This window comes from Colius striatus, chromosome 3 (genome assembly GCF_028858725.1).
Source record: "Colius striatus isolate bColStr4 chromosome 3, bColStr4.1.hap1, whole genome shotgun sequence".
Classification (NCBI taxonomy): domain Eukaryota; kingdom Metazoa; phylum Chordata; class Aves; order Coliiformes; family Coliidae; genus Colius; species Colius striatus.
Genome location: NC_084761.1, coordinates 36,271,241 through 36,295,324, shown reverse-complemented (window position 1 = coordinate 36,295,324; position 24,084 = coordinate 36,271,241). Strand labels below are relative to the sequence as shown.

Here is a 24,084-nt window from a genome sequence, read left to right as displayed (position 1 = left end):
CTTTAGTGCTTCATGGTCTAATGCTATACAATGACATAATGCTATATTTACAACTTGCAGCTAGCAGTTGATGTGGTAAAAGGAACTGTATTCATATGGTAAATGAATACAACCTTAATGTCCGCCGTACACACAGTGGTGGGATGATATAATAATATATCAAATTTATTTACCTTGGTTTTTTTGCTCGGAAAAATAACCATTCAGTTCAAAATCTATACCATGTAAGACAGAGTAATGCAGAAGTTATAATCATTCTTAGTCTGGAATAAAATTGCCAGTTCAAATGTTGTAAAAATTATGTAGTAATTGCAATTGTCAATACAGTAATCCTGAATCAGACTGGAAATTATTTTATATTTCTGGATCTAAATTCCATTAACATTAGCATCACAGATATAAACGTTACTTCTCTGAGTGTAGGAATACTATATGTAATTATAATTATGGCCTGCTTCGCTGAAAAGTTATTTATTTTAAAAAGACAGCTAATTTAGGTATACTCTGAACTTGGTCTATACCATCAGTATTCCAAGTTACATCGATAATGTAAAAGCATTTACCTAGTGCAATATATGACTAATGAATTGATTTGAAATGAAGTTTACAGGAGCAATCAAGTAGCTGAAACACAGCTCTGTGGAACAGTATTATTTTGCAGTGATACTTGGTTTATATTTTAAACAAAATTAAATTATTTTAATATAGTATTTTAATAGAAAAGAACAGTCAAAACCTGCCAAATTGAGGTGAATTCTTGTATAAAAGCTCTCATCTCAGATTTTTTTCTGCCAAGGGTGTTAGATACTATAGAAGTTTCAACTAATGATCGGTTTCAGCATGTTGAGGATGTCTTTTATCTTAGCAGCAATTCCACAGTGGTTGCTATTTCTGACTGAAATAATTGTTTGATTTTTTTTATTTATTTTGAGGCTTGTTTATCTTTTTTTCTTGGACTCACTAACTAATGGAATAGTTATAACTATTAGCCACCAGAGAGAAATATGAAAAAACTAGTGATGTGATTCTTTTTTAGCATAAACAAAAAAAGCCCCATCATAAATGTTTTAGAACATTCTCAAATAAAAATGATAGTGTTTTAAAGCTTCAAAGCTGACATTTAAGTAGCAGTTTATGAAGTTGGGATGGTGCAAATATTAATATATTAGTGTACACTGACCCTGAATATTCACTTGCACTCACTTTCCAGGGGCTTCAAAAAGGTCTGTATTTAGTGGGAGGTGTTCTGCTGAATGACTTCCAGGACTTCCAACAGATGAAGGGTGAACTCATTCAAGAAATCTTTGTATTGCACATAGAGTAGGAATTAAGAGGCTGGGGGTTATTGACTTTTGAAATCTGAATTGCAATATTCAGTTCATGAAGGCCTTTTAAATATTTTTCTTTACTGTATTTATTTTGGAAATGTAGAGCACATGTTCCCTTGACACAATCTACAAGAAAAATCTCATATTAGTATTGAATAAACATTGGTCACTTGTTGCACAGCATGATTGTGCGAAGGAGTAGAATAAGTCTTTCCTGTGTTTTTATATTTGCTGAAATGAGTTCTACAAGATAATTTTTTTTTTTTTTGACTGAGCAAAGTAACAGCACAGTAACAGTCTGTGCTTTATGTTTTTAGATTTTTAGTAGAATAGTGTGTTGTTCAAAGATAGTGTAACTTTTCCAGAAAATGTATGGTTGAAGTGTTTATTGCAAAAACAAAACTGGCATATAGGCATAAGGTTGTACTTTTTGTTATTAAAAAAAACGTCTGAACAGATGGGAAGTAGTTTGAAGGAATTAGAGGAAATGCTGATGGAGTGTCATGTGAAGAACCAGACAAAAATGAAGTACCTATGTAATACTAAAAGATTACATTGTTACATAACAATGAGTATTTAGAAAGGAAAGATTATTCAAACTAGTATTAGAAATACTTCAGTAATATCTGCAATACCACTTCAGTAAGCAGTCACATCCATCAAAGAGCTAGCGTTTCTATACCAGTGAAATGAGTTTTTAACCAGTTGACAGTTATTTAAATGTTTGGTATGTGTTATCTGTAAATAATGTTAATATAAAGAGTTTATATAGTATTTAGACAGTTATCATTTAAATTAAGCTCTGAAACTTCTATGTAATGAGCATAGAATCCTTGCAACAAATTAGTTTTCTTGATTTACTTACATTTTGCTGGAAGCACTTTTGTCCAAATGTCATATATTCTGTAAGTACATTAGTATTGCTCAAATTGATTTCAAACCTTTTATTGTTTGCCTCAATTTTAATCATACAAAGCAACTTCAAAATTATGAAATTTGTAAAATTATTTTTTAAAGACTTTTCTTACATCTGTATTTTGATTTGGTTGATGTATCCTTCTGAGAAAGTACTCAATCACTTATATTTGCAGGAAGTAGATAAAAAGATAGTTAGATTAACTAATGCATCATTTAATGTGGATTTTATATTGACATAAAATCACATAATTAATTTGCCATTTTAAAGTGCCCTGCAGCCTCTGCAATCATAGAATAATAATTTAGAAATTACTTTTTGCCTGTCTGTGGCTTATCATAATTAGCTGTCTTCTTAACATAAAGCATAAAAAGAAGCACACTCAAATATTTTATATTTTAATGTGTTGCGTAATATTATCTCACTCAGAAACAGTAAGAAACGTATCTCATATTTCATTGTAAGTTTTTTTCAGTCGATCCCTAGTTTAGTTTCTTTTTATGGAGATACTTTTCTCTGTTACTATGTTTGGCTCAGCTCTTACAGCTTAGTGATGAAAATACAAAGAGCAGTCATTTTAGAAGTTTAGTGTTGAATTTAAAATCTCATGATCTTGAAGCTGAAAAAAATAGTGGAGAAAGACCCAGCAATATAAACCATTTCCTTGTTATCCAGTAAGACATATTCTTCTACATGTCCTTAAACTAGAAGAACATTTTGACTTTCTTATAATCTCCCTGTTCTTTTTAAACGTAATTTCCAAACACCTAACATTTTTTTTCACTGAAATATTGCCTAGGCTGATATGATGTCATGTGCTTTTCTTTTATCTTCTGAAGCTTGAATATTGTGATTTAAAATGTATTTTAGTTACTTAAGAGTGATATTTTATGCTGTTTTCGATGAGAAAACAACTTTGCAAAAATTATTTATTGGAATGTAGGAGAGTTCTTTTGAAATAATTTGAATGGTTACCGTAAACTATTCTGTCCATTATTGGAAAATAACTTTACGTATACTTCCCATTACATAAATCATTGGCAACATTTGTTGCAACATGAATGTGACATTAAGATTCTTACAGCATTCAGCTTCAAGCAACAATTCAGCAATGGTATAAACTAAGGATATTATTCTATTCCATGCTGAGAAAAGCACATCTGTAAAACTGTTGTGTCTTGGTTATTAGTGCTAGGATTTGCATTATCTTTAATTTCGTTTGACTTGTTCATCTTCCTTAAGGATCTCCATAAAGATGCACTGAGTATTCTTTTCAGTTCTTAGTTAGGGTTTGCATCAGTGGTCGTAAACCTGCTTAGCAGACAAAGACTCTTTTTCCTTTGAAGTCACTTCCCCAGCTTTTCAAAAGGTCTACAAGGCAGTTTCCCTAAAACAATTTAAAAAAGTTTGAAGTGGTGCCCCTTAAACCAGCAACAAAATAAAATTTTCTCTTTGCATTATTGAAAACCATGACAATCTTCTGAAGCAGTAACAGTTTAAAAGCTTTTAAAGAAATCTGTTCTGCTCCACAACCAGCTTTTAAGTTGACCTCATTATTTGGAAAATCAAGGGCTTGGAAACCCCTAAATACTTGACATTCTTATCAAAGAAGTCAGCCTGACTTTTCACAGGACTCTTACAGTATTTGTTCAATTTCTAAATTCTTTAAAGATACTCTGCAGATTTATTCTGGTTTTTTTCTTCCTTTTTTTTTTTTAGCATTAAAATGTTTCATTAGAACAAATTAAATTTAGTAAACAATTGCTATAATTTATGAAACATTAATCCTGCCACCTGTGGCACCTCTGTTATCTTTGAAGTCAGCTCCAAATTCTAAAAAGACTGTGAGCGTCACGAAGTTTTAATTTTCTGTGGACTGTGATAAATACATATGCTCAGTTTCTACATCTTGTTTGAACAATTTTATCTCCTACATTTTATGTATATAGTTACTGACAACCTAACATAGATAAAGTCAACAGTAATATAGCTGCTGTAGGCAAAAAGTTTACTATAAGGATTTTGTTTATCTACACCTCCTAATAATTTATTCGGACTTTGCTTCTTATAAGTCCTTCTAACTTCAACATCTTATATTCATTACCTCCATTGTAACATTGTACATTTAAAAGTACTCTGTTTTCAAAAGTTTCATTGTAGCATATAATTAGATTAATTCCATGCAGATCTATACAAGTATGTGCTAAATGCAATGTCTGAAAGCAAAGTGCTAAAAACAGAATTCTAGAATTTTGCCTACATAGGCAGCTCAGTTAAAAGAAAACAAACTAACAAAAGTTTTAAATCCTCTTTTATGGCTTGAGAACAATACAGGGAAAGAATCGGGTCAAGAAAATAAAATTGTTACTGGATAAGAAGTCTGTTAAGTCTATTTTTCCCTAATACTGCAGATTTGTGACTTGCCTACACGTTCATTTATGAAGCTTTTAAGTTGCCTGCCCAATGTTTAGGTGAAGGAAGTTCAATAGAGCAAACTTTCTCTAAAAGTTTTGTGAACATTCATAGGATCAGCCACCTGAGAAGTACCTAGAGGTCATTAAGTCTATCCTTATGCTTCTAATTTGGTGGGGAGTTTTTTCCTTTGCTTCTGAACTGTCTGCCATACTTCCTGGATTTGAGTGTGTTTGGACAAACATTATATGAAACAAATGCAAGAACTTTTAATGATTATTTATTAAGATATTAGGGACAATACAACAAATTGCTTCAGAGCATTTTCAAAATTAAAATGCTGATATACATACATACATGCCCGTGTGTGTGTGTGTGTATGCACACATATATTTTGTGTATATGTATATATCTTAAGAAGAAACAGATTTATTTGCTTTTCAAGAATTTGTATTGTGGATATAAATAATGGATTATAACAGTAATTGCAGAATAAATCAAATTTTGAAAGGTCAAAATCCTCAATTTGATACTTTGTCATAGATTATGACCTTTGAATCAGGCAGATGCACAGACACTCTGGGAGGCGTTGCAAATGATCTGAGTAAAAATGTAAAATATGGAAAGTAAGCTAGGCTTTTATTCATGCAAGCCTAGATCTACACTTCTTTTTCACATAATTGTTTCATTGTACACATACAGGATCTGAGTAGCTACCTGTTTTAATGTATTCCCACAATTTCTAATGAGTTGCAGTATCTGTATTGCTACTACAGATAAGGCTTCACACGGACAAACTAATGACATTATGTTGATTTGGTCTTTTGAAAAATTACAACACCAAATGTAATTTGAATGAAACTACCTTAGTACCCAATGGAGTCACTTGGCCCTGTTATTACTCTTTTTGCAAAGCCATCTCCTATTTTTGTAGTAAAAAAAGTTTGATTTTACCACTGCTTTACAGCCTTGCTGATGTCTCACATATTATAATCTATTGTGCAGTGAAATGATTCCCTGGTGCTTAAAAACTCATCTAATTATTTTTGAAATTACATGATAATGTTGCCCAAGATACATTCTTTAGAGTTTAAATGCTTTCTAAATTGCTATATGTGAACTAATGATATGGTAATATAAAAATAACATTGTGATTTCCATGAAATTATAGCAGTCTTGAAGAGGGTGATCCAGCAAATGACCTGTGAGTGAAGTTATGAAACTCTTTAAAGAGCTTTGTAGCACTTGCTTAACGTTTCTGTGTTTTGACATGGTGAATAAATGTTTTTTTCCTTTAAACATGTCAATTGTCCAACTTCTTTTTCTTGATGGTATCAATATATGTTTGATTACAAAGACAATATAAAAACAATATAGGTTTTTTCTTTTATTGTTGCAGCAAAGTGTCTAATAGGAGCATCAGTAATTAATGTTGGGTTGGGAAATTTTGATATTGCAAACTCACCTGACAGTCAGGCAGATTATGGTCCAAACTCCATACCTAACAAGGAACCAGACACTAGACTGAGATTTAAATGCTGTTAAAATGCAGGTTAAAATAAAACCAGTCAATGTATGTTTTACTTCATTTTTATGCACTGTAGGTGTCTCCTCTCAGTGCCTGTCAGTGACACGTGCATTCCCTTATGCCCATCATAGGAAAAGGTAGTAATTGACTTGGATCTTTTCCTCCACAAAAAACAACCAACCAAATCGATGAAGAGCTGGAGGGAGGAGAAAATGCAAATCTCTGTGCTTCAGCTTCTGTTTGGTTTCACTGGACACCTGACTTCTATATTAATGTGTGTTAGTAAATGTGCAGGCTGAATTCCTATAGCAATCTGCTACTGTAGAGCTATGATTACAGAACAACCATATGCAAACAGTCGCATAGAAATGATTTGTAAGGAACATCAACTCAAAGAGCAAGGAAACTGGTGACACTTCAGTGATTGAAAGCAGTGATTTTAGAAATGGATTGTAACCAAGGATTGCTTTTATTGTTTTATCATTGAAGGTGATTTTGCAACTCCTCGAGCTATTTTGACAGGACATGACTATGAGATCACCTGTGCTACCATTTGTGCTGAACTTGGCCTGGTAATAAGTGGTTCAAAAGGTAAGGTAGCTGTCGTCATTTCTTTCTGTTCATGAAGCTATAATCCTAATGCAAAAGAATATAGTCTCCAGTGGCAGAATTTAACTTACAGTGGTTTTAGTTCTCTCCTTTTTTTAGTTGCTATAGAATTTGAAACCTCTTTTTGAAGATGTTAAAAGAGGATTATTCAGAAATTTACAAGAAGCAAACACAACAGTTTCCCTGTTACAGCCTCCTCATTACTATTTCTTTTTTTTAATCCTGTGTGTAATCACATATAGCATACAGTTGGTTACAGCTCTTGACCGCCAGGATGGCAAAGAATGTTTGTTATGGGTAACTTCTCAGAAAGGGAAGCAAGAATCAGTTTCATGAAAAAAAGAATGTGCTGTCTTGTTTGTTTGATGAAGGATATGTGTACAGTACCAACTCAAATTTATAGTAATTCTGTTCAGGCTTTTTGAGCTTAGCTATAAAGCCCATAATCTGCGCCATTTCTGTTCTCAAAAACCTGCATTTGGCAGGCAGATTATAAAAAGCAGTGTTGATTCCATGGATATTGTTTATCATTTTACTATTTGCTGGTCTGCAATTATTTTTAAACTCAAAATTTCTTATAATTAGGATCTTTCTGCTTTAGTGTTTCCAAAGTACATACTTTGAGATGCTTTTTCAAACTTGTTTGTACTCACCATATACACCTGGGTGCATTTCTGTTTTATGCATGTGAACGCTCATGGCTTACATGCATATTGGGTATTTGTCCAAATATATCAAAAAAGCAAATAATTAGAGGATCGCATATAAGTTAAAATCTTAATATGAGAATTTACACTTTTAGAGTACCTATGGGTGGAAATTCATTACACTTACCTCTCAGTGTCTTTGTATTTTGAAAATCTCATTTTAGGACTCAATACATTTCTTTTTGTTCTTTCAAAATTAACTACTGCCAGTATTAAAATCCCCAAAAGAAAATGTGTTAGGTCTCTAACTGGTTTTGATAGGTGCTCTGAAATACCTTAATACAAAGCTTTTAAGTTGTTCATTTTACTCTCCGACTCTCTTAAATTCATAGACTATCCACTTAACCATGGTTAAAAATCATTATAAGTTATTATAAAAGTGAATACCTAAGTAAAAGTCGTTACTTATTATTTGATATATAATGTCTTTCAATGAGCATGTAAATCCATAACTAGAAATTTTATTCACTGTCATTAGAAGGACCGTGTCTCATACATTCTATGAATGGAGATCTACTGAGGACATTAGAAGGTCCTGAAACCTTAGAAGGTCCTGAAAAATGCCTGAGGCCAAAACTTATTCAAGCTTCAAGAGAAGGCCAGTGTGTCATATATTATGAAAACGGCCTCTTCTGTGTATTCAGTGTGAATGGAAGACTTCAAGCCACTATGGAAACAGATGATAAGATAAAGGTGAGTGTACTCAAATATGTGCTAGGGATTGTCAGTTAAGGTGTCAGGAAAAGCTGCCTATGTTGGAGTTCTGTGGGGACTTTTTTCTATAGCAGACCGTAGAAATGTATGGTTCTAGAACATAGATCATGGAAGGAAGGGATGGCCACTTGAGTATGAATGTAAGCCTGTTATCAGAGGATGTAAGGAGGCAACTAGGAAAGCTAAAGCCTCGTTGGTGTTGTACCTTGCAAGGGAGGTCAAGAAAAACAAGAAAGGCTTCTTCAAATACACTGCAGATAAAACTAACACTAAGAGGCAATGTAGGCCCACTGTGGAATGAAGCAGGTGCCATGGTGACAGAGGATACAGAGGATTAGGTTAAGGATCAATTGAGGTGGTCCTGCTCTGGCAGGGGTTTTGGATTAGATTGTCTTTCAAAGTCCCTTCCAACCCTTAAGATTCTGTGGTTCTAAAAAAAAGTGATAGTTAAGGGGACCACATACTCCTAATAGTATTGGTTTTAATTTTAAAATAACTCTTTTCATATGGTAAGGAATAGCCTGTAGGCATTTCCTTGAAATGAAGAATACAAATATTACTAATTGCTAACCAGGAGAAGCCAGGCTACTACTTTACTTTTGAGTCTAAAGGCAGAAGGTTGTTGAACTTGTTTCCAATATTGGCTTTCTCTTTTTTGGCATCTCTATCTACATTCCTTCATCTTAGCTAGAGATAGCGTGCATTATGCTGAGCTTCAGGAAGATTATAGGCATATATCTGTATTTTAACTCTTTAGCCCATTGACATTTACTGAGCAGGCTGCTAGGTTCCGCGTCTTTAGCTGCAAGAGACATGGAGCAAGTCCAAAACTATGCAGGAAACTTTTTAAGCTTATGGTTTTATGGAATTTATTTTATAATACAAAATGCAGATCCTTTGAAAATTCCTATGAAATATTATCTATGAAGCAGAGAACCTGCCAGTTATACTGCAGTGAAGAAAAAACGTCAAAAGAATACTTGCCTTGAGTTAAAAATATTCCCATTTTTTTCCTTGGAGAAAGGAAGGAGAAAAAAAAATGACCAAGCATTACCAAATCTGCTAGAAAGTTACAAAATGCAGTGGAGTCATGAAGCAAGATCCCATTGCTGGGACAGCACTCAGCTACCTGAATAATTTGAAGTTATGGTCTCTCTGCCAGTTGTGGCCTGAGACGCACAAAATCACAGAGTGGTTGAGGCTGGAAGAGACCTCTGATGAATATCTGGTCCAGCTCTCCTGCTCAAGCAGGGCCATCTAGAGCCAGTTGCTCAGGGGAATGTCCAAATGACTTCTAGATATCTCCAAGGATGGAGATTCTGTAGCCTCTCTGTATAGCCTTTGCCAGTGCTTGGTCACCCTCACAGCAAAGGAGTGTTTCAACTATTTAACATCAGCCAAGAGTATGCTTTTGTTGTTGCAAGCATATAGCAGTGTTACACCTCCAAGCTGACTTTCATAATCTGTTGGAAGATCCCAGCAACTCTGCTGCTGGGATTTCCAGTGTTCTCTTGAGTTGAAAACTCTCAAAGCTTTTCCTTTATTTTGATTAGATGTTTCAGGAATAAAATGTCTCTTCACTCTCATTTTCATTTTACAGAATTATTTAAATTCTTTCAGATGTTGTGCAAAATTTTAAAATTTGCATCTGTTCTTCTCTTGACTCTGTTCATACTAGTTCTTAAGATGGAAGAGTATGTCAATATATTTGAAAGAATTTTGATCTTCATTAATTCCATTTTTCAACTTACGTGGAACAGTGCCACTGAAGTCTCCAGTGTAGTTCAGTGTATTCAACTGTCATGTAGTATACTCTGTTAATCCAGCATCCCTATGTTTTCAAAATGTTGGATACATTTGTGGTAGGATATGCAGAAATAACTCACTGTGTAGATCTCTTAAATAGTGAGAGTGCTATCTGCAGGGACGAGAGGGCATTTGATCTTTGAATGCAGTGGCAGCCACAAATGTGGATTTGAGGCTGGGGAAATGAAGTAGGAATGCGTATATTTTTGTCCCAAAGCACTTTTCCAAATTAATGTAGATTCTTGCTTTGATTTTTATTCTTTGTTCAGTCCTCTGAAATTGCACCTTTGGCTGTCCTTATACAAATGCTTTTGAGATTTTCAGCCTACCCTTCATCCCAATTCTTTCCATAAAGCAAATACATATCACAGTGTTTTCTCTTTTTACAATAATAATGTTGATAATCTGTCACTTTCAGTTGTGATTGTGTTGTCAGCTAGGCCAGAAAATCTGTAAAATATCTAGAAATCCCTTGCTAGCTTAAACAATTTCTGTAGTGTTTGAGTCAGTACCCACAGCTTTAGGAATGTTGCTAAAGGCAATGGAAGTTCCGCTCTCTGTGGGCCAGAATTATGTATGTACAAGGGTTTAGGTTTTATTTTGCTTTGTTTTGTTTTCATTCTCTCCCAATTGGGCTTTACACTTAAATAACCTACAGCATCTTTCCCAGTGCTTCTACAGTACATCATGTTAGAAGGCAGTGGCAACTACACCATTAAAGTAGGAGCATTTAAAATGAATAGTATCTACCCATGGGCTGTGCTGACAAATGTTTTTCATAGTTTTTTTTTTTTTCTCAAGGAGGATAGAAATGAGAAGGAAAATGTCAGAAGTGTTGAATGTGTAATTTAAAATTCTAATTTCTATTTTACTGTGGTCATAAGTGTTGGATCTGTAATGTAACAGTCTAGTTTCTATTTTCCTATGTCATATCGGACGAATATTTCAGAATGTTATTGACAAAATTAACAGTCTTCAATGGGGATGTTTGGAACAACATTCTGATTTTCTTTCTTGTATTCTTGTGCTAGAAAACCACTAGGAAAAAAATCAGACACTCTGGGGAAATTCAAAGTCTAATCAATGCCTTCCACCTGTTTTTGTTTTAAATACTGTATTGCTCGGTGGAGCTTAGGCATATGGCAGTACATCTACCATGTAATGTTTAGATATCTTAATGAATAACTGAACTCTAAATAGTCTGCTTGTTCTGAGAAGCAAAGTTATTTTACCCTAAACAAAGCCTGTATGCTGTTTCACCCAGAGGAACCAATTTATTTTCCTTTCCTGAGTCTGTTTTGAAATGTGGAAGTGCCCACAAGACTCCTGCTGCTGTAAGCCAGGCCTGTCACAGTGTCAGCTCTGTTTTTTTACAATGCAGTGCCTTTCAAAAATCTCAGATGTTAAAAGGGACTTGTGCAAAGTTTTGAGACTTTCCAAGGAAGTACAAGTCAGAAATGCAGCTTTTAGAACATTTCTCAAACTGTGCACTGTGGGGATTATTTGAGAGTCTGAAGCTCATGTTGTGAGAAAGATTAGTTGCAGAGTTGTTTGAGTTTGATACCTAGCAGAATCATAGATAGTACTACACTGGAGAAAAGCAGAACAGTAAAATTGATTCACGTCATCTTCTACACTAGTTGGAGTACTTTAGAGAAAAAGCATCCTTTTGTTTGTTAAATCTTGAAGGGCATGTCATGAAACTGAAATGTTGACAGGGTGACCTTTTTTATTTCATTCATTCATTCCTTCATTCCTATATGTGTGTGTGTGTATATATATAGTGCCAAGTGACTGAGAAATTTATTTTAAAAAATCAACATCTTCTCTTCATGGCTAGCCAATGACTTAGTAATTGCATAGGTATTACTAAGCATTCAAAGCCTATTCTTTATTTAATCAAAAGACCACAAAACCCACTGCATTTTGCAGGTAGGGGAAGAGTTAAAGATTAATGACTTTAATTTGCCTTTTAATATAGCATTTTGTCAGTAAAAGCCTCAACTATAAAATTCAAGTGAACCATGACCGTAAGGTTAATGGATTTTCATCAGCTGAATTTTTATAAGTGTAGCAAATAATTATTTGTCATGGTCTTCATTGCAATTTGAAAATACCCTTAGGAGACTGCCATTGCTGTAGAGAAGAAAACCACCTCATATTGATTTTTGCTTCTAATGAATAATCTTTTTAATAATTGTGGGTGATGTGTTAAATTTCATGATCATCTACTCAGTGCATTCAGGTTCTAAATAATTTTTTCAGTCTTACCTTAGTTTGTTTTCTACTCATTTCTTACTGAGTTACTATGATCTAAGAGCTCTCTAAATGAATTTTCACATTCCTTGGGTCTGTGCTGTGGGAGGTGCATAGCATATTTTTGTAGACTGTCAGAAGCAATCATAGAAGCAATTTATGATGGAAAAACTTGGGTGTTTTAGGACAGAAGCTTCAGCTCAGGATATTCAACTCTAACCTTGGTTTGTATTCAGTTTTCCATGCTTAGACATGTTTGGCAAAAACTTCTACATTTTCTACTTATTGTGTCTAAATATACATGTATGTGTTGTCATCTTAATTCAAAACACAGCTGGAATAGGTTTATCTATCTTTTTCTGTGTTATTTTGTTTACTGTATATGTTTGTATTTATATGAATTTTTAAATTGTGCTAAATAAAATTGTAGAAATGTGGTTAATTCTGATTACTTGGGAATTGCTGCAGGAAATGCTCAAGGTATATAATATATATAAACTTTATCTAAGTGTTGTTCTTAAAGGATAATTCATAAAGGATATATTTGCTATCATAGTAAAAGTACAGTGGTCAGATATGTAACATGTCTGACCAGTTATTACTGTTCACAAAGCAGTGTCTTGTGTGCACTGAAAGTTTTGGTGTCTAGGCTTGTCAGCAATCTGTATAAACACTTTAATGTTGCATGAATGTAACATTTTTGTATTTTACTTTCTCTTTTGTGGTGCATGTGCTATAAATTCTGTATATTAAAAAAGCAACAATTTCCTTTTCCTGAGCAATTTAAAATCACAGTGTTACAAGTTTTGGATATTAAAAAACTGTAGAAGTAGAGATTGCAAAATACTTGCAGAATTGAGCAGAGATATATGTTTGCAAGGTCCTGTCTTCAGTTCTCCCTACCTTTTCCTAAATTTAAATCTTTGAGGTGGAATTTTAGTTATAAACTATCCTCTTGAGGCCATTTCCTTGTCTTCCATTGATAATGTTTTAGCTAAAGCAGATCAATCTATTGGTAGAATGTTTGGAATTCAAAAGCCATTGCTTTTAATACTAGATAATAGTCCTTTATAGTAGCAAAGTTACTTATTTTCTTTTTGATAACAGGAAATCATCCAGCAAACATCTAGCAAAATTGTTGCTCACCTTTCCATTTGCTGAAGTGAAGAGGATAATAGGCTGCTGCTGTGCTGAGTTTTGGGTACAAAAATAAAAGCAGAGAGCAGAGAAGACAAAGGAAAAGCAGTCAAACTAGGGAGCAAAAATCAGAACGAAAACTTAGAAGAGGCTTCTGGAAAAAAGAGGAGAACATAGCCCCGAAAGTTTGTGCTTACAAGAGTTATTAATAATGATGCAGTCTGTAGTTTTAAGGGTCTTGATCTTGCTGGTAGCTTGTATTGGTGTCATTCTATGTGACAGAATTCATTCAGGCCTTTGGTTTTGGTTGGTTGGTGTTTTTTTTTTTTTCATAGAATCATAGAATGGTAGGGTCGGAAGGGACCTTTAGAGATCATCTAGTCCAACCCCCCTGCAGAAGCAGGTTCACCTAGATCAGGTCGCATAGGAACATGTCCAGGCGAATCTTGAAGACCTCCAAGGAAGGAGACTCCACAACCCCTCTGGGCAGCCTGTGCCACTGCTCTGTCATCCTCACAGTGAAATAGATTTTTCTTATGTTTAAGTGGAACTTTTTGTGTTCCAGCTTCATCCCATTACCCCTTGTCCTGGTACTAGCTACTCCAGAAAAAAGGGATGTCCCAACCTCCTGAAACCTTTAGACATTTATAAATGTTAATAAGATCCCCCCTCAATCTCCTCTTCTCCAGACTAAACAGCCCCAGTTCCCACAGCCTTTCCTTATATGAAAAATACTTCATTCCCCTGATCATCTTGGTGGCCCTGCGCTGGACTCTCTGCAGCACTTTTCTGTCCCTCTTGCCCAGAACTGGACACAGGACTCCAGATGAGGCCTCACCAGGGCAGAGTAGAGGGGGAGCAGAACCTCCCTTGACCTGCTGGCCACACTCTTCTTGATGCATCCCAGGATGCCATTGGCCTTCTTGGCCATGAGGGCACATTGCTGGCTCATATTTAGCTTATTATCAATCAGGACTCCCAGGTCCCTCTCTGCTGAAGTGCTCTTCAGCAGCTTGATCCCCAGCCTGTACTGGTTGTTCCTTCCCAGATGCAGGACTCTGCACTTGTCCTTGTTGTGAACCTCATGAGGTTCCTCTCTGCCCAACTCTTCCACACAGGATCTTGAACTCTACTGTCTCATGGTCACTGCAGCCGAGGTTGCCTTCAATCTTCACATCCCCAACCAGGCCCTCCTTATTCGTCAGTACACCAACAGCACACCCCTCCTTGTTGGTTCCTTGATCACCTGTGATAGGAAGTTGTCACCAACAGTCTGTAGGAACCTCCTGGACTGTGTGTGCTTGGCTGTGTGGCTATCCCAGCAAATATCAGGGTAGTTGAAGTTCCCCATGAGGACCAGGGACTGTGATCGTGAGGCAGCTCTCAGCTGTTTGTAGAAGGCCTCATCCACATCCTCCTCCTGATCAGATGGCCTGTAGCAAACTCCTACAACAATATCACCTCCCTTGCCCTGCCCATTAATTTTTACCCATAAGCACTCTACTCTCTCCTCATCCCCACCCAGGCACAGTTCAGTACACATTAATTGCTCTCTCACATAGAGAGCAACTCCACCTCCACACCTTGTCAGTCTGTCTTTCCTGAACAATACATAACCCTCCATGGCTGTGCTTCAGTCATGGCAGCTGTCCCACCATGTCTCTGTGTCCGCAATGAGGTTGTAGCCCTGCATCCGCACCCACATCTCCAGTTCCTCCTGCTTATTCCCCAGGCATTAGTGTAGCACAGCGGCTTACTCAAACACACAGGTTTCCCTGGGCAGGTGCAGGAGCTTCCTCCCTGGTTTGGCTCTTTCTCAGGGTGGTCAGCCTTCCGTATCTCAGCCCAGTGTGCAGATGAAGGGCATTTATCATTGCATTCCCTGTCCTGCTCTGTTTCCCAGCTAGAAGGGACAGCTGATGGTTTGTTTAGTGGCTTTTCTGCTTTTGGAGCTTGCTAGTCAAAGTCCGTTGTCACCAGTGCCTCATACTTATTTGTAGTGGGCACTCTGGAAGGAAGGCTTTGAAGACGAGCCTTTGTCTTTCTTTGTTTTTGTAACCAGGGTCCATGACTTATTGGGTTCACTGGAGGCTTGCACCTGATTGTGGAAGCCTCCATCTTTCTCCACTTCTTCCCCTCTAATACTACAGAGCCTACTCACAGGTTCCTGCAGCTCTTTCACCAGGCGCTGCAGTTGCTGAACTTGAGGGCACCTGTGACACATTTTTGCCTCAGAGGCACAGGTCCCTAAGCAGTCTAAACACTCCCTGCACTCCACCTGGACCGAAGCTTCTCTACTAACCAGCTCTATCTGGATGGATGCATTGACCTTTACTTGGGTTTTGTCCACCTGAGCCCTGGCTTTAGTCCTTAGGGGAGTGCTCACCATTTTGCTAGGTTGAAGCTGGGGCACTTCTCTGACTTCTGCTTCTCTAAACGGGCCATGGGGTTGTTCCCTGCCTGTCCTCCCTGAGCAAACTGCCGCGCTACTCCTGGCTGCTGCGTCACTTCCTGTTCGCCGCGCTCCTGGTCACTCACGCTCCCTGGGAGATGATTAAATCCCCCACAGTTGCTGCAGCTCCGCCTCCCGGCAAGACCATCCCACTCGCGGGAGCTGCCTTTTTGTTGGTGGTTGGTTTTTTTTTGGTTTTCCCAGATACTTGGAGGATGAGGCTATGAAATCGTGGCCTGATATCCGCTGCTGCTCGAGTTTCTTTTTTGCATGACAGCAGGACAGTTTTGCTTTCAGAAGTTTTGTACTCTTAAGCATTGCTGTAAAAGTAATTGCTAAGACCCATATTGAAAAGATGTGTAAGATCTTAGTATTGCTATGAGAAAAGTCAGTGATGGAATCTTCCAGGGTTTGGTGTTGGAAACTAGTTTTATTCAGTGTTTTCTGAGTTACCGAATAATAAAAGTTGACAGTGATGAAGGCAATGGATGAGATGAATGCAGAACTGTTATTCAGGAAACTGCAGAATATGAGACCTATGGGGTATTCATTAAAACTAGTAGAATCATTTCGGACATAAAACTGTTTTGCACTGTAATGAACTTCTGACCTTTTTTCCCACTGAAGGAATCAGCAGGCTCAAAACCAGATTAAAAACAGATTAAGCATTTTCATGGACAGCATACCCATAAATAGATACTAAAGGGAATAGAGAGTGATATACTTTCTGATATTCAGTGGTTGTGGGTGCTGGGAAGCACAAGAGGAAGGGATTATAGAGTGGCCAGCCTCATAGCATTTCCTGCTGCCACTGTTGGGTTAGATTGATCACAATCTGTCTGACCCCATAGGCTATCACTTATTTTAATGAAATTCCAAGTTCAGTTCTCATAAACCACATTTTGGCTTAATTAAACTGGCGAAATCACTCTTTAAGAAATACTTCTCAAGTTTCCAGTCATCGTAGTATCTGATAGTATCACCTAGTATAGTCATCAGGTGACTGAGGAAAGTTGCTGTTTTTCCAGGTACTCCAACAGCACAGAAGAAATATCAAAATAGTTTGAAGACTCCTGTTTCCAGAAGTCTTCACTGTGAAAAACAGTAATATTCCATCTTTCTCCGTGATCTAGATCCCAAATAAAGATTTCAAATGTGGATTTTCCATCAGTCTCCATTATGCACACAAGATGAGCGAATAAGCTGTTGAATTTGTCCCAGGCAGTTTTGGGATAGATCCTGAAAGGAAAAGGAGCCTCTATTAGAGGTGTGGATCATTATCGTATTAATCCAGAGCAGAAATCAAAAAATGCTGCTTTGCATGCATGCTAGTAGTTTGTATAACATTTAAACTCCCTCCATCCAGAAAAGTAAATTTCTTTAGTTGACTTCATATTAGGTCTTTGGAATATGGAGCAAATCATACGTGAGGTAAAACGTAACTAATGACATCTAATGTATTAAAGACATTTGTGCATAATAATAATAATTCCATTGCTGGCTAGAATAACAACAATAATTTTGCTTCCCAAAAGCTTCTATTGATATCAAGTCTCCCTTGACATTCAGCTCTCAATATGAAACTTTTTATGGAAGTAGAAGGGAGGAATAAGAGCAATATGTTATTTGTCTGACAAATATCCATATGATTTTCCCTTAGGCAATTCAGCTGAGTCGAGATGGACAGTATTTGCTTACAGGTGGAGACAATGGAGTTGTCATGGTGTGGCAGATGTGGGACCTCAAAAGGCTTTTTGCTTACCCAGGCTGTGATGCTGGAATCCGATCCATGGCTCTGTCGTATGACCAAAGGTTAGAGCAAAGTCTGGTCCTCACAGGAATTTCAGAGAATATATATACTTACAATTAAATTGCATTTTTGGTTTTCTTCTGATTTTCTGTGGATCATAGATCCTGGTGATTATATTGAGAATGCTGTGCTTGCATAAGTTTCTTTCTAACATATCATATATAAGGCAGAAAATCAGTTTTTGAAGAGAGATTCAAGAAATCTTTGGCAGCTTTCAAGACAGGTTGAGTTATTGGCCTGTGACAACGTGCAGTGTGGTTCAAATAGAGGTGGAAGGATACATATGTGCTTTTCATGTTTTTCCTTCACTTGCAATACAAATCACATTCCTAATTCCAGACCTTTTTGTGAGAAATAGAACCATTAGAGTAAGATCATAACACAGTAAGATTCTCTCCACACATCCATATTTTGCTAAAGCAAATATTAATTTTCACTTCTAAGAAAGTTATTTTATCAGCACAAAGCATGGCCTTGAAGATTCCTTCTACTGAAGGCAATGAGTTAATTTTTGCAGTGTTTTTATATTACACTTTCCAATGCTGCTGTACTTGAAAGTCCTGTGTTTTTATCACAAAAGTATTGTTTGTTTATAAGGTGGTTTATACCATTTCATTTGTACACCTTTAGCTTCCTGGCTAGAATTCTGTTTGCTTTGGTATATTTGAAGATTTGCCTCCTAAATCCTTTAGGAATATCTACGTTGTGCAGTGAAGCATATTGCCAAGACTCTCACCTTCCACTTACTCAAGTCCATACTGAAAGTTTTAATGTTTTTATCTGGAGTATATCTCTAAAATTACATAAATTGAACTTAAAAAAATGCAAGCTAGAAAAATCTGTGGATTTCAATCAAATATTCAGCTTCTTGTTGTTAGATGCAGTTAGAAATTATAGGCTTTTTGAAAAAAAGCCTCTGCCATGTAAAAATGCTTGAAAAGGTAAAGTTACAGCTGGTTTAGACCTCTGAAATTTATAAAACTTTGCATTTAAAGATTCTTAAATACTTAAGACATACTTAATAGCATGTCAATATATTTTTTGCAAGTCAATAACCTTAAATTTAATGTGGACATCTATAAATTTGTCCATGTGCTCAAGTTAAGAACCTATCTACTTTGAGTATGACAGCTCAGAAGATATTTACTCAGAGTATCTTAAGAGTAATTACTCAGTAATTACAGATAATTACTCAGAGTAATTTGTTTGGTATGCATGAATGTATCCGTTTGTATGATAGTGTGTAAAAAGAAGTTTTAACTTAATACAAAACCAATAAAACTGTCTCTCTTGAAAAGAAATAGTGTGATACTATCAAAATGCAATGTTTTTATGATCTTGCATTTAGTCTTAGTTTTGAACAAAAAAATACAGCTTTTTAACTCTGAATATTGTTTTTTACTTATGACGGGTTTTTTTCCTAAAATGCCAGAATTGTAGATCCTTATACTTTTGATTTTTGTGACACTTGAGACAAAAGGAGACAGCAGAAAAGATGACAAAAAAGCTCCTACAATTATGTGCCATGTCAGGGTCATGGCTTTTCAAACAGATCTAAATGATCTGTAGTAGCAGGCCAAGGGTAAGGAATTTAGAAAGAAAGAGTGCCTCACTGGGAAAGCACTGTGATTGTCTTCAGGAACTTCCAAAACAATTGAAGCCTTCAGATTGCTTTCAAAACCAAGCACTAACATTTCCAACAGAAGTCCTGTGCCCACATCTAGTTCCTTCATGTTGATTGTGCTTAAACAGGGAGGTGAATCTGCATTGAACACTTTCCCTAGCCTTTCCTTTGCTACTTCACCAGGACTTAATCCCATTCCAATACCCCACAAAAAACCAACCAAGCAAGCCAAGAAATAATCCCTGAAGTGATGGTGGTAAGCGGTTCTGTAGCTTCTGGCCAAACATACAAACTGTTGCATGGTGTTTTGTATATTCTGTGATCCATCAATCTGCCAGAAGTGGTGCAGGTGGCAGTTTTATTCAAATCCAGCTTGCTGGAGTTCTTGGAAGCCCAAGATAGGAGCTCCTAAAGCTTGATTTCTCTCGCACGTGGAGCTTTGTTTGTGGAAGTTGGTCATTGCCTTGGGTTATTGTGCCTATGCTGATGTAACTCTTTGGTTTGTTGAATCGTGCATCTGACTGTGAAGTGTTTCACTGACAAATATAGTTTTGTGCTTTCTTTAGGTGTATAATGACTGGCATGGCATCTGGGAGCATAGTGGTTTTCTACAATGATTTCAATCGTTGGCACCATGAGTATCAAACCAGATACTGATCTTCAGAGATGATGATTAGCACTGATGTAGGCAGCTGTTGTCAGAATAAAACAGAATACAGCACGCTTGCCTTGGTGTCTTGCCACAACATTGTTCCTTATAAATAGATATATATCATCTGAATGTAACTTGAATTTACTGGAAGAAGCAACCTATTTTTTAAAGGTAATTGCTATTTTTTTAGACCTTGCTTGACTTTTTTTGGGGAGGGGTAAAGAAGCAGAAAAATGGCTACTGGGTTCTGTAGTTAAAAATCTATATTTTTAGTCATAATGAGAAGACTATTTTGATCTCTGTATGTAAAAGAAACTTAAAGATAATTAAAACTCTTGTTCTAGCTAGATTATGAAGAAATGAATTTTCCATCTGAAGCTTTATCTGTAACCTTGAAGAATATATGATTTTAACATGATGGAAATTAATTATGATGTTTGGGGAGTTTTAATCTGTGCTATCCGTACCACACTTTGTCTTGTACTTTTCCAAATGATTGTACTACATCAGCACTGAAGTTTATGGGAATCAATAGTAATATTTATATTATAGTTAATGTAATTTTAAACTTTGACGATCATTTCCATCAATGTTACTATTCAAGCATGTTTCTAGGCCTAGACAAATAGTTCTTTTTTAGTTGTATGTTTTGTGCAGTTAAGAGAGAGAAATTGAGAATGGAGTTTGTATTAAAACAAGTGTGAAGCCTTGTGGTTTCTATCTGGCATCTCCTTCAAAGCACACCAAAATGTGTATTGTTCCTTAAAATCAGGAAGGCTATTTTGAAGACTTTAAACTCGAATTAGAAACTCAAAGAGGTGAGTTAATAGGTGCAAGTACCAAAGCACACTTCTGCTGGTTGACTGTGAAAGCACTAAGGTGGCAGGCGTTTGTTGGTGCACAGCCTCTCTACAGCAGCAGAAGCACTAGACTTACAGGTGACCGACTTTTGTTTCTTTCCCAGAACTACCCCTGCAATACTGTAGCACATGCCATATTCCTTTTCAGCGTATAGCAAGAATATCTTTTCTATTTTGCTACCATCAGATCCTGTCAGATACTGCCCAATCATATTAAATTACCTCTTTAAGAAATGAAAAATAATTTATACTAAGGAACAATAAGTTATTTTGGTGTTGCACAAATCTACTTTTCTACAAGAGTGCTGTGCAGAACTCTGTGAAAATATCTGTGAAAACAGCTGTTAACTGTTTTGTAAGTCTGTATTAGCTAAAAATCTTCTTTGTATGTTGTGAACTATATAAGTTGAGATTTACATTCCATATCTGTATTGATATATACATTTCTTTAGCCGCCTACTAGAGCAGTTCCTGGGTTTTTTTGGTTTTTTCTAATCATTTAACTACTATTTCTTTCAGTAAATATTTGGAATGAGAAAATTCAGTTTGAGTGAAGAAATTAAATAAAATTACATTTGTATTTGAGATCTTCAGTGGAGTATTGGGTTCTTGTGATTCAATGTCTGTCCACAATAGTGGAAATGGTTGCTATGGCTAATGCATTTAAAATACTCCTGGTCACTAAATTTTCTACACTTTCTGCATTTTTATACTGAAGTGGTTATGGTGGCATCAGTAGAATTACATTTTTTATATTTTCTGTATATGGTCTGTTTAAGTGAAGACTACAGTTGCCATATCTGTGGCAAGTGTCCAGTGCATTGAGCAGTAAAATTTGTTATGCAAAACTCATACTTCACATTGCCATAAGTTCAACAACATTTATAGCCTCATATCAGAAGATTTTGAGGAGAAGTTGGTATGCTCTTGCAGTGCAATTTGCATTTGTCTTGAGCCAGGGATGTGTTTCCTAGGCCAGATGGAGGTAAAAACCCCAAACCAAGGTGTATTTTGCCAAATGGAAATTTTGAGAGTCTTTTTTTTATGATCTCCTGCTGACTTTGGGAATACTTATTGACAGAAGTTTGATCCTGTAGCTTTGATCTCCCCAAAATATTTCACAGTGAGTTTAGTAGATTGCTTCTTTTAGAAAGGGCCCTACTGATCATGAGATGCTTTCCCAAACTGAAAGCACCTCTGTATATGTGCATGCCACAGTGAGTTACATCCAGCCAGGGCATGCTGATGGGCAGCAATGCAATGGTATCAAGTACTCCTTGGGATGCAGCAACAGCGCTGCAGCAGGGTGTTTTGTACATTAGGAGTGCTGCAGCCTTTCTGTAGACAAGAACAACTTCATCTTCTGCTCCACGAGCAAGGCTGTGAAGATCTTCCCATTCTGGACAGTTTTGATGATGGTTGAGTAGGACATACCCCTACTTCCGTGGGTGAAGAAATATATCTTGGGCACCACTCTGAGGACCAGGCTTGCACTTGGGATCTCAGGCAATGTTATTTGTGATAGAGTGGAAGAAAATGGGTTAAATTTCCAACTATTCGGGTGTTTGTTAGTCTATTCAGGGCAGCAGCTGTGTCAAATGGATTGCTGAAGCCTGTTTAATCAACAGGTGCCTGACATTAACTTGCTGGGCCTCAGCTAGCTTTATTTGCAGAATATTTCTGAAAAGAAGGAGCTGAGTCCTCTATTTCCTCAAAATTCAGAGGGAGCATTGATGAATGGTGGGGTTTTTTACATGCTGCTCTGTGCTTGCTTCTGTTCTGGTGGGTTTAAGTGGATTTGTTTCCTGTATGGATGTTATTAGCAGTAGTTTATGGCCGGTGCTCTGGAAAGTAGTGTTTGCTGCTGAGGGAAGCAAGGCTGGTCAGCAGCAGTGCTGTAAGTTTGGTTTGTGGGGACATACTTAGTGCGGGTAGCTTGAAATCCCTTCCGTTTTGTGAAAATTGCTGATATAAACGCTCTAGGATCTCGTGAGAGACAGTGGTGCAATCAGGGCGGTGGTCTCTCTGAATGATGCTCATATTGTGGTGTTCTCACAAGTATGAGTAAATGAACATTATAATACTTTTGAGACTATTTCTCCTGTTTTTGGCTGTGGTGTCCTGTGTGTTATGAACAAGTGCCTGTATCTGGAAAGCATGCTGTGTGCAAAGTATATGTATTATTATTTCTGGTCCTGATGTACTCTTGGTAGCAAAAGAGTTAACCTGATACCAAAGTTTATCTGTGGGTATTCTGCTGATGGAGATTGCTACTTACTAGGAAAGGGAGAGATTAAAATCATAGAATAATTTAGATTGTAAAAGACCTTTAAGGTCGTCAAGTCCAACCATTAACCCAGCACTGATATGTCTACCACTAAACCATGTCCCTAAGTGCCACAATTACATATCTTTTAACAACCTAGGGATATTGACTCAAACCTCTTCCCTGGACAGCCCTTTCCAATGATTGACAAACCCTTCACTGAAGAAGTTCTTCCTAATATCCACCCTGGCACACTACTGGCTCATATTCAACCCCAGGGTCTTTTCTGCAGGACAGCTTTCCAGTCACTCTGCTCCAAGCCTGTAGCATTGCCTGGTGTTATTGTGGCCCAAGTGCAGGACCCCGCACTTGGCCTTGTTGAACCTTGTACAATCAGCCTCAGCTCATCACTCCAGCTTGTTCAGGTCCCTCCTGTCATCAAGCAGGTCAACACTTCCACCCAATTTAGTGTCATCAGCAAACTTACTGAGGGTGTACTCAGTCTCCTCATCCAGATCGATAAAGATGTTAAACAAAACAAGCTGCAACCCTGAGCCATGGAGAACACTGCTGGTTACCGGCTGCCAACTGGATTTAACTCTGTTCACCACCACTCTCTGGGCCCAGCCATCCAGACACTTTTCCATGGAATGCAGAGTAAGTCTGTTCAAGTCACGGGCAGCCAGTTTCTCCAGGAGAATGCTGTTGGAAATGATGTCTAAGACTTTCAGGTGGGTAACCTTCACAGCCTTTCCTCCATCCACTGAGTCACCTTGTCCTAGAAGGAGATCAGGTTGGTCAAGCAGGACCTGCTTTTCATAAAAAACCATGTTAACTGGGCCTCATCACCTGGCTGTCCCATACATGCTGTGTGATGGCACTTGAGATAATCTGCTCCATATCCTTCCTCAGCTCCGGGATGAGACTGGCAAGCCTGTAGTTCCCTGGATCTCCTTCTGGCTGTTCATGTAGATACTTGTAGATGTTAATACTGCTATGGTACAGAG

The 24,084-nt window shown here is 37.0% G+C and overlaps 2 protein-coding genes across 6 annotated transcripts in view; one reads left to right on the top strand and one right to left on the bottom strand.

Moving 5' to 3' along the window:
- LRBA (LPS responsive beige-like anchor protein) overlaps window positions 1-21,322 on the top strand; it is a 406,817-nt gene extending 385,495 nt beyond the window's left edge. For 2 of the 4 annotated variants that reach the window (XM_061993733.1, XM_061993731.1), the window contains exons 54-57: window positions 6,674-6,775; window positions 7,979-8,193; window positions 17,526-17,677; window positions 19,866-21,322. In XM_061993733.1, coding sequence (XP_061849717.1) covers window positions 6,674-6,775; window positions 7,979-8,193; window positions 17,526-17,677; window positions 19,866-19,956 — 560 coding nt within the window. In that variant the 3' untranslated portion in view covers window positions 19,957-21,322. The remainder of the gene's footprint in view (window positions 1-6,673; window positions 6,776-7,978; window positions 8,194-17,525; window positions 17,678-19,865) is intronic. The other 2 variants (XM_061993732.1, XM_061993734.1) reach the window with 2 other exon arrangements.
- The window catches only part of DCLK2 (doublecortin like kinase 2), a 93,624-nt gene continuing 86,399 nt past the window's right edge, over window positions 16,860-24,084 (bottom strand). Inside the window, exon 18 of one of the 2 annotated variants that reach the window (XM_061993737.1) lies at window positions 16,860-17,104. In XM_061993737.1, coding sequence (XP_061849721.1) covers window positions 17,033-17,104 — 72 coding nt within the window. In that variant the 3' untranslated portion in view covers window positions 16,860-17,032. The remainder of the gene's footprint in view (window positions 17,105-24,084) is intronic. The other variant, XR_009818502.1, reaches the window with a different exon arrangement.